Source organism: Elephas maximus, chromosome 4, assembly GCF_024166365.1.
Source record: "Elephas maximus indicus isolate mEleMax1 chromosome 4, mEleMax1 primary haplotype, whole genome shotgun sequence".
Lineage (NCBI taxonomy): Eukaryota > Metazoa > Chordata > Mammalia > Proboscidea > Elephantidae > Elephas > Elephas maximus.
This window is the reverse complement of record NC_064822.1, coordinates 59,933,335-59,944,746: the sequence shown is the minus strand read 5'-3', so window position 1 is coordinate 59,944,746 and position 11,412 is coordinate 59,933,335. Positions and strand designations below refer to the sequence as shown.

Here is an 11,412-nt window from a genome sequence, read left to right as displayed (position 1 = left end):
TCGCTATGAGTTGGAATCAACTCGATGGCAATAGGTTTTTGTGGGTACACCTGAAGATATAATCTAATCTAATGCAACATAATTCCTTTCCATAGTACGATCTAACGTAACGCAGTCAATCAGTTGAGGTCATATTAGTGCAGGGTGTGTCCTAAACCTAATCACTTCTGAGTTATGTAAAGAGCAGCATAGACGCTGAGAGGGGCAAGTACAAGTGCGGGAAGAAAGATGCCATGTCTGGATCATCTACAAGTCAAGGAACCAAGGAACACCCAGCACTACTGACATGGAAGAAATCGACATGGCTGAGACCCTTGATTTGAACTTTGAGCCTCCAGAACTGTGAGAAAATAAATTTCTGCTCTTTAAAGCCACCTACTTGTGGTATTTCTGTTACAGCAGCACTAGGCAACTAAGACACTCTCTCTAAATGGCTCCTCTCCCTTCACAACACCTGACATGTCTCCAGAGAGATGACACGTTTTCTTTCCATCCTGACAGGAGCTGAGCTGGGCCTCTTGGAGGCACTGCCTGTTTCCCTTTAGCTGGTGTAAAGCATTTCAATTCTGAGCCAGCCGTTCTGTTGCTCTCCATGAGAAACCTGTCAGGAAAATGTCTAGCCTCAGTCAGAGTGTGGTAACAGAATATCTGTAGGATGGGAAGAAAATGTACTTTGCCAGGCCTGGTGGAGCATTTGGGTTTGGCTCGATTTGAGGTTATTCTTTAGCTTCTAGCCACCACCTATCTGACAGTGGAGGTTTGCATGTTGCATCCTTCCAACAGGGGCACCTCACATCCTCATCCCAGATCCTCCTGCTCTTGACCTTTGCTTTCCTCTGGGCTACACAGGGCCTCCTGTTCTGGAGCATCCTCAGTTAGCTCATGTGCCCACATTCCCGCCCTCAGACCCTCTTTCCACCCCTCTGTGAGTCTGCAGTTGAGAAGCTCTTAGGCTAGTCCCGACTCCACAGCTCCGTCTACTGTTGACCTTACCTTCAGGAAGCAAGTGTGAACGCAAGTAGGTACTGCTCCTTTGGATTTTCTGTTCCACTGTGGTGTGGCCTTTGACTTCCAACCCCAGCCCACCTGCCTCCAAAGCACCAGGAGTACAGACGTCCCCTTGCATCACTCTCATGTATATTTATTGAGCGCCCACAGGGTGCGTGGTCTATCTCAGGGTTCAGAGCCACGGTCTAATCAAAAGGAGACCAGAGCTAATACAGAGAACATTTCATAGCTGCTTAACATCTGTTAAGGTGTGGGAAAGGGAGAGGAACTAATCACAAAACAAATTCCTATTCGAAAGCAACAGAATCTCCTCTGGGAGTAATATATATTCATATATTCTACACACATTCGCGCACACACACATACACATCCCTCTGAATGAACACATAAGCATACCCACTTGGTTGTATATGCACGCATATACAGCTGCTGTGGATATAAACTAATATATATGCTGTAGGCACACACACGCACACGCCACCACACAGACAGATAATCTCGCTTATGCTATCAAAGACACTACGTCTCCAGGTTCTAGTGGAAGCAATCTGTCCTAGATGCCTGCAGCATGCAAAACTTGGAAGATCCAGAGATTCACAGTTAAGGAGGACAATGGGTATACATGTGTACTTTTCCATCCTTGGGGAACCAGCCACAGCACTCAAGGTTGTTCATTGTTGGTGACAACGAAGCCTTTGTGTAGGGCTCCCCAAGCAGAGCTCAGGAGCCAGAGGTTCTCTGTCCAGAGGTAGGGCCCACGGGAGCCCTGATGAGTTCACCAATCTTCCAGGAAGAGTTTATAACTCCAGGTTTCAAGCATGTAGTCCTGCAAACAGTTTCCCTTGGTACAAGTGCAGCCAACCGAGGTGAGAGTTTCTTTTCTTGCTCGCTTTCTGCAGCTTCCCACATATGCTAACGCATTTTGTAGTCATTAGATACAGATGTTTCACACAGCTGTCCCTTAAAATCCAAGTCTACTGTGAAATCGAGGTCTCGCTGCAAAGAAAGACCAAAGGGTCACAGCACTGGTCTGGGTAGGAAGTCATGGTGTGTCATAGGCCAGTTTGCAGCCTGCATAGTTTGCTGCCTGGGCATCCATTAATTTCTCCTGTTTCTGACACAGCAGTCCTGGTCCTATTTTATCACACAACCTCTCAACAATGTGGGACTCTAAGTGGCCCTCCCCTCCCTGCCCCATGCCTATACGGTTTCCTGTGATAAAAATTTCTCCCTATTCCTTCATTAATGCTCTACCTGTAACCTACTGCTGTTGAGTCGATTCCAGCTCATGGCAACACCATGTGTGTCAGAGTAGCACTGGAGTCCATAGGGTTTTCAATGGCTGTAATCCTCAGGTCCCTGGGTGGCAAAAAGAGTCTGCGCCACAGAAGAAAGGCCTGGTGATCTGCTTCTGTAAAGATTATAGCCAAGAGAACCGTATGGAGCATTCCTACTCCGGAACACACGGGGTCTCTATGAGTCAGAGCAACTCAATGGCAACAGAATTTTTGTTTTAATCTTATGAAGTACATAGGTACCAATGAGTGGATCTGAACCACCAACTTGTGGGTTATCAGCCAAGGGCAAATTTTTTGCACTACCCAGGGAACCATTAAAGTGACCAATAAGACTTTAGCATGCATTAGCGCTAACCCTGAGACACCACCCTGATTGCCGTGCATAAGCCCCCTTCCATAGTTCCAGCTTGTTGTTGCCTTGTCCCCAGGTGTAGCCCCTTGTAGGCATGCTGTCATTTCCTCTCTGGGACCTGTGAGTACTAACTTCTACCAGTTTTCTGGCCTTCCTGCCAATAAGTCTCACTTCCTCATGCTGGTAACAGATCATCCAAGACACCCCCACCCCAAGACCACTTTGGGTCCAACATAAGACACAGCATGCCCTCCCTCCAGGCAGGTCTCTTCGCAGCAGCCAGAGGCATGAATGGCTATTGTGTTCTTATTGTTTTCTAGCTAAGGAGTTCTCCCCAACAGCCCTCAGGAGTTTTTCTAAAGCTTCCTTATCTTCATAGGAAGCTCTTCAATTTCTAACTAAAATTCTTCCTGTTATAATAGAAAAATGTTCCCTCTGATTTCATCTTGGAGAAAACAAAGTAGGTGGTTGAGTCTTCGGTGGCACAACCCTGAAAGCATTCTAAGTCTTTTAATGCATATGCCCACACCCAGGGTTGCTCAAAGAGAATCACACAGGCTCCAACCCATCAGGCTAATTGAAGAAATTTGAACCTATATCTTTCAGGCCAGCAGAAATTTTTTCTTGGTCTAGCTCCTGCTAAAGGAGGTAAAGCCCAGGGCAACATCCTGTGTTCTCAAAGCCCCTCACATGAAGATCTGGATGCTGTCCTCAAGGCAGAGGGAGAATCCAGAGGGGGGCCTAGAGAAAACCTATAGTTTGGGAGTTTTGAGGGACCTAGTTTGGGGTCCTCCAATTATGACCAGGCACACCCAAACCTGGCTTACTACTGCCTCCCTCAGTAACTCTCCTGACTGTGCACAAGGCACTAAAAAATCTTAGCAAGTGGGTCATACAAAGGAGCTCCCTGGGACTCAGCTCCATGGATCCCTTCTCCTCTCTGACTCCAGCCCACACAGAGGCTGCCTCAACACTCACCACGTTTTTGGCATTTGGCTTCATGGATATGGTCCCGTAGATTTCTTCGCCTCTCCGGACAGTGAGGTAATCTTCCAAGTAGAAGACAGTCTGTTTCCAGTGGGTGTAGGGGGCATCAGGGGCTGAGGGCCAAGGACAGAAAAGTTGGGAAGGAAGAATCAGAGAGAAGCTGTCTCCAGAAAGGTGGAGGTCAGGACCTGGGGTAGAAGTTTCTGGGTTTCCCCTGGGGCTCATTGAATCCTCTAACACTCTTGTTGGGTCAGGCGCCCAGTCTTTGTAGCTTGCCCGCAAGTATCCACCTGAGTCCCCATTCACCCCCAGTGACCTCACCTTCCCATCAAATTCACAGTTCCTCAGGATTGCTGAGCTCAGCTAGGGGTCAGAAGAAAAACCGTCTGATATAACAAGCTCATACCAAGGAGTGGAAGATGAAAACACTCTCACCAACCACACTCATCGACACAAGTGAATCTCAAAATGCTACTGTCTTTAATTAATTTGACAGAGTGGGACAAAGATTTGGAGGCCATCCTACCTCCCGTTAAATGACATCATTTACGTATGTACTAAACTCCACAGCTAAAACAGTTTCTCCAGTCCCACTGACATCCCATGTACTTTCTCTTCAATCCTACAAATAGCTTTCCCTGCTCACTTCTCTGTGCTCTGGAACTGAACCAAGCACTCTTGGTCCAGCCTACTGCGGGGCTTCAGCTGTGCCCTCTGACTTCCTAACTGGATAAAAAGGGTATGGAGCATGATTCTCGCTCCACAGCCCCAACGCTGGTCCACAGTTCACTCGTCCTACATGAGCCAAAGCCTTGATGATGCTTGCACCCCTCTGTATTTGCCATGAATTCCATCCCTCTCCTTTCAGCACATGACACATTCTACAGCTAAATGTTGGGGGTCCTGCCTTATGAGTCATCTTCTCCAGCAGCACCTGTCTTTGGAACATTTTCCCCTTCCTACTCCCTAGACCTTCCCTTTTTCATCCTTCGAAGTCACTTCCTGTGAGAAGCCTTCCCTGACCACCCAGCCTGGGTTAGGGGCTCATGCAGCATTGTGGACTTATGTTAACAGTGTTTTTCACATTGCAGTATAAATGCTTTTTTTTTTTTCCTTTTTCCACTTCCTTGCATCCTCCACAGACTTCAGTCTCTATGAGTGTGGGCGATGCCAGCCTTGTTTACTATTAGATCTTCAGTGCCTACCATTGTGTTCGGAAGAGCTATACATGTTGAATAAATGAGTGAAGGTAAGAATCCAAAGAGCAGAGATTTTGTGACACTTCAATGTACCCTAGACGTTCAATTACACTGGGGCCTTTGGAATCTGTGGATTGTAGAAGAACCCATTTTATAGTAAGTTCCTCTTGGCCCTTCATGCTTTTACCTTCCTCCACCAGGATACAGGATGCAGTAATGCTCCCCCTTGGAACCAGTGCTAAAGATATGAATACTTGAGGAGAACATAATAAATGTCTTTCAGATACTTCAAAAACTATCACATAGAAGTATTATATGTGGCCTTGTACGTGGCTTCGGTGGTAGAACTAACGCCAGTCACTGGAAATTACTAGAAAGCAGATTTTAAATTCACCAGGAAGAATTAGAGCTGTCCCACAATCATATGAACACTCCCAGAGTGTTCACACAACAACCATTGATTGGGATTAGCCCTGGTGGCTCAGTAGTTAAGTGACATGGCTGCTAATGAAAAAGTTGGTGGTTTGAATCCACCAACAGCTCCTTGGAAGTCCTATGGGGGCAGTTCTACTCTGTCCTGTAGGGTCATTGTGGGTCGGAATCAACGTGATGGCAATGGGTTTGGTTTTTCTGGTTTTTTATGATGGACCCAGTGATCTCTAAGATTCTTTTAAACCTCATTTTTTAATAGAGTTGAACAGTTGAATAGTCTGCCTTTCTTTGACGTTAGCAATGAACTGGCTTGATTGAATGTCTATGGTTTGCATGGAGACTCAAGAAGCCTTCAGTGTGAGTAGTTGGGAAATCAATTCAAACTCAAGGTCATGGGGAGAAAGCACAGCCTGTGCATTTGGAAGGGGAGGAGGATCATGAACATGCAATCTGTGCCTCTCCAACCCTGGATCCCCAAACCCACCCAGCCTTCCTGGCCTCTAAGGCACACTGCTGTCTACAAAGTCCACCTGCTTCAAGCACCCTTCCTGCCAACTACATCTAAATAAATTGTCAAAAGAGAGTCTCCGGGTATGTGCAGAGAATGTCAGTGCATGACGGATGGCACTCTCACCCCCACTGCCACCTACGCCAGCACAGACAGGTGTCTCTCCTGTTCCTAAAGACCTTCAGGCAAGGAGACTCAAAAAGCCTCCTTCTATCACCTAATCAGATGCCTTCTGAGAATCCCAGAGACTCCATGGGCTCAGGTTCACTGGCCCCCCAAGCCCAGGAGTCTGCCTCTAATGGAGGCCCCAAAAGACATGCCAGTCTTGAGTTGGAGGAAAGTGGTGTTTTTTCCTTGACATTAACATCAAAAGGCTCCCCCTAAAAACCTCATTTCAATCACGGGTCCATTAACCCAAACTGAACCCATTGTCGTCGAGTCAATTCCAACTCATAGTGACCCCATAGGGTTTCTAAGGCTGTAAATCTCTACAGAAGCAGACCACATCTTTCTCCCTTGAAATCTCCGGTGGTTTCGAACTGCCGACCTTTTCAGTTACCAGTCAATTGTTTTAATGACTGCGCCACCAGGGATCCTTAGACTAATTGTCTAAAGTAGTTTTCTTAATCCTAGTTATCCATCAGGGTGTCCAGGAGAAATATTAAAATTCAGATGTTTTGACCCTAAGCCAAGAGATTCGAATTTCATGATTGTGGGCAGTTGCGAGGGGATAGGCTTGTTAAGATTTTTATATCTTCCCCTGGGTGATGCAGGTACACAGCCAGGGTTGAAATCTCTGCACAAAGCCAATCTTTACACATCTAACAACATCTTTTTGTAGATATAGTGGAAAGAACATTTAATTAGGAACAACTGATCCAGGGTCCAGCCTCCACTTGGCCATATACTTAAGCTCTCACCCTGGGGCTCTTTTGCTACATTCGTAGAGTGGGGCTCATGATACTTACTCCCTGAGGTGTTGTGGAGATTAGATAAAATGTGAAAGAGGAAAGCATACTATACTCAGGGTGACCAAACCTTTTGTTGTACCCGAGACAGTTCCAGTTTACACCTGTTGTCCTGGCAAAATTATTAACAGCTCTCCCTTTCCCTCTCAAAAGCTTCCTTCATTGAAAGATAAGTTATATGCTTACCCTGTTTATAACATATTAAGGCCCTGGTAGGGTATTTCTAAGCCGTTGCACTAAACCAAACCAAAAAACCAAACCCATTGCCCTCAAGTCGATTTTGACTCATAGCAACCCTATAGGACAGTGTAGAACTGTCCCACAGGGTTTCCAAGGAGCAGCTGGTAGATTTGAACTGCAAACCTTTTGGTTAGCAGCTGATCTCCTAACCACTCTGCCACCAGGGCTAAGCCATTGCACTAGGTATTAATTATCATGGAATGTGGTATATGACTTTATTTTTCTATAAACCATGGCTTTTTTTTTTTTTTAGTCTACAAAGGCATGCTGCCTCACTCTAGTGGTCTAAAATGTCTGGAGAAGTATCCAGATTGGTGCTTTGCACAATGGTGAGCACTCAACAAATGGCTATGGATGACATCTAGAATTCTCTTCACCAGTGAACACATCTTTCCCTCCCGTCTCAGCCCCAGTCTATAACCATCAAGATGGTATATCTGGCCTTCAGCTTTCCCCAGTCTGAAGATACTTTCCTACTGTTATTACTCTGACCCCACAGGCCAACTTCCTTCTTTCTCCCTCCTTTGAGCCCCTCCCCATCACAGTCTCTGGGCTCTAGATTATGGCCAGTTTTAGTTTTCCCTGTTCTGAAGTGAGCATGGTCAGTACTGCCCACAGCATTCCAAGTGCAAGTGTTTGTATGCCCTCATTCATTATTCATCATCTATTCAAGCAGGTATGGTTCTAAATTTGGGCACTAGTAACCAAGATGAACACGGACTTGCCCCGTGCAGATCGTACACCCTATGTAAGAAGACACTCAGGTAAATAGCAGGAAAGTGTAGTCGGAGCTGTGATCAAGAATGGGCATGGCGAGGAGAGGGAGCCAAGAGAACAAATGAGAGTCACTCACAAGGTTTTTCCTGGTGCTTTTGGAAAGAACATGGAATTCTGTTTCACTTCTGAATGGCTAAATGGCTTATAGTTATTTCTGGGACTTAATACATTTTCTAGCTATAAATTTGGAATTATATGCTCTAGGCGGTCACAAGTTTTATGGGGAATTGAAGATTATATACTAAAAAGCTTCTTTGACCTTAGAAAATGACTCAATATCGCAGGATGTCAAAAATCCAGGAGCAACCCAGTCATTTCACAGGTAAGGAGCCCAAGGTCCAGAAAGCACCTTGCTCGAGGTCATCTTGCTGAATACCGGCAGAACTAAGATTCGAACCCAGGCGTGCTGCTGCTCAGGCTACTGCCTTTCCACCCACCACACAGTTCTCCTGAATGAAGTAGCACTGCAGCCCCAGGGTTCCTGTCTCCCATTTCTACCTCTACACTCCCTCCCGCCCACCCAGCCCTGCTGAGGATGTTGGGGGGGTGGGGGGGGCCAGCTGTGCCTGCTATCACAGCCTAGAACCCTGGGTGCCTGTGCCCGTTTGGGACGGTTTCTGCCTGGAGCTGCAGACGCCAGAGCCATTAACAGGGATCATTTTCAAGCTGCACAATACATGATGTGCTTTTGAGTGCGTCCCAGAGCCAGCTGCCGCTGGGCTGAGCCGGAAAGCTAGGTAGGGGGCTGATGGGGAGGGGCCATATAACGAGAGACACTTTGCATGAAGTTCAAAATGTATGAGGCAAAGCAACAGATTGTCTAGGCATACACATACATGTGATCAAACTTTTAAAAAAAGACAAGGGAATAAGGAACACAAAATTCAGAAGAATACTCACCTCTGGAGGAGAAATAGGAAGATGGAATGGGGTGGAGCATTCAGGTAGATGCAAAGGTATGGGCAGGGGCAGAGTCATTGCGTAAGGTGGTTTAGCTCACAGTGGCTTATTATGCCAATGTGGATTGATTCATCTACATTCTAGCTATTAATAATATATTTCTCAAGAACATTTCTATTCCAATTAATAATAATTTACTTCTTGATATCAACTAGTGTATTTACAGGCTAATAAATAATAATAAATGTATTCCTAGGTACTATTTACAATCTGGAAACCCTGGCGGTGTAGTGGTTAACAGCTACGTCTGCTAACCAAAAGGTTGGCAGCTCGAATCCACCAGGCGCTCCTTGGAAGCCCTATGGGACAGTTCTACTCTACCCTATAGGGTCACCGTGAGTCGGAATCATCTTGATGGCCATGGTTTTGGGTTTCTTTTTTTATTTACAATCTAATTAATAATAATTGCTTTGTCTACATTCTAGTTATTGAATTAGGGCTGAGTTCACAGGTGTTCATTATACTAATAATAAACCATTATATCAATCAATAATTAAAACACATTAATAAGTAAGAAGTCCTGGTGGCATAGTGGTTAAGAGCTATGGCTGCTAACCAAAAGGTTGTCAGTTCAAATCCACCAGCCACCCTCTGGAAACCATATGGGGCAGTTCTACTCTCTTCTGTAGGGTCACTAGGAATCCAAGTCGACTTGACGGCACTGGGTTTAGTTTTGGTATTAATAAATAAAATGATAAATATTTATATTGATAAAGAATTTACTAATCTATTAAATAATTTAATAAATAAAATTGATTGATTCAATAATTTAATAAATATAAATAAATAAGCCACATATGGCCTAATGAATGATGACAACATGTCGTGAACCAAGGATTATGGTTGATCTAATTCTGTGCATCTGAGATTCTTAAAGACAAAAAGAAAATACTCTATTAGTGGTCGGAGTGCAGAGGTCTTCATAGATTATCCACTGCCAAACCCATGCTAACCAGAAAAGAAATCTGCTACATGCCCATAGCAAAACCCTACAATGACACCCCAAGGTATCTGGGAAGGCAGCTAGACCCATCTCTTTTCTTTCCCCAGATCTCTACCTATTTGGGAATTCTGCAACAAGGGAGCTATGTCAGCCAAAGGCCTGAAGTTTTGGAGAGACAAGAGGGTATACCTCAGTGAGGAGACGGAATTGCTTTCCCAAAAGGAAAGGATTGGTCAAATTCCCAACCATCTTGCTCAGGGCAGTCTTGCATTAAAGCACTGGTTTTTCTCAGACTAGAGCTTGCATCAGAATCACCTGGAGGGCTCATTACAACACAGATCGCTGGGCTCCACCCCCAGAATTTCTAATCTAAGTCTGGGTTGGGGCTGGAGAATTTGTATTTCTAAGAAATTCCCAGGTGATGCTAATGCTACTAATCTGGCCCCGCACTTTGAGAACTATTGAACTAAGTCATAGGAAGCAAAGGAATATAGAGCCTGAGAATATACTTTCAGAGACTAAGTTTCTGGAATTCTATGCAAAAAACCCATTGCCATTGAGTCAATTCCGACTCCTAGTGACCCTACAAGACAGAGTAGAACTGCCCCATAGGGTTTCCAAGGAGTGTCTGGTGAATTCGAACTGTTGACCTTTTGGTTAGCAGCCATAGCTCTTAACCACTATGCCACCAAGGTTTTCTTCTGTGCCAAAGGGAGGGCCTAATGCTATAACTGCAAAGGGAGAGAGGAGTAAGCTCAGACAATGATTTAGAACCATGGTTTTTTAAATTACAGAACATATTCCTCATCATTCCACTTCATGGGGACTTGTGTGGGACTTGGCTAGAGTGAGACAAAAGAATAGGAAGGAAATGAGCCAATGGGTTGGAGACTTCAACACTGAGGGAAAATCCTCACCACCTCCCAGGCAGCTCAGAGAAGACTTCTTTGATTTTAGACTTGAGCTTAACCAAGCATCCTCTTCCATGTGAGGGCATCAGGTATGTCATCCCTGCCACCACAGCTGGGATCATCTCTAGACAGGGGGTCTAGTAGGTTGTCTACCTGACCTCAGGGATAGGAAATAGGTCATCTGGGGGAAAGGAAGGCCCCAGCTGAGGGGGCTGTACTAAGAGATTACATCCTAGGCTTTAGAAACCCAGAACTATTTCCAGAATGCTCTTCCCCACTGACTTTATCATCACCAGCAGCAGGGGAAGGCCTGACTCAGCGTCATCCTGGAGCCACCATGGCTCCATCCTTAGTGTTCAATCACATCCATGATCCTCAAGCAGATCCTTCCTCAGCTCCCTCACTGTCCTCACTCCCTCACCATTGTGGGCTGAAGGTTACCCAGCCTTGGTCAAGATAAAATCTCCTTCCCTCCTCCTGGCTGCTCTGGCCCACAAGAAAAATGAGCTTCTCTGCTGCTCCACTAAGGAAGTTATCAGGTGATAATGACCAGGGTCATGGATCCGTGTTTTCTTCAATCAGTGATATACCAGCACTGGCCTAATGATGGAGACCAGAAGACTCTGGGATTGGTGGCCAGGAGACACTGATTGCCCCCTCTGTCCACAGGCGAAAAAGGATCATTATCACAATGACTTCAGAAAGTGAATAATCATATCCTTGAATTCAGCTAGAACTCACCTCCCCCCTGCCCCCACACACACAGACACACAGACATACACACACACACACTCACCTTCAACCAATTTGCTCCCAATTCCCAGAAAGA

At 45.5% G+C, this 11,412-nt stretch overlaps 1 protein-coding gene across 1 annotated transcript in view; it reads right to left on the bottom strand.

Moving 5' to 3' along the window:
- Positions 1-3,344: 3,344 nt before the first annotated feature.
- PRMT8 (protein arginine methyltransferase 8) overlaps positions 3,345-11,412 on the bottom strand; it is a 112,986-nt gene continuing 104,918 nt past the window's right edge. Inside the window, exons 9-10 of the mRNA XM_049884808.1 lie at positions 3,637-3,758; positions 3,345-3,368 (exon numbers count right to left, since the gene is read on the bottom strand). Of these exons, the coding sequence (XP_049740765.1) occupies positions 3,345-3,368; positions 3,637-3,758 (146 nt within the window). The remainder of the gene's footprint in view (positions 3,369-3,636; positions 3,759-11,412) is intronic.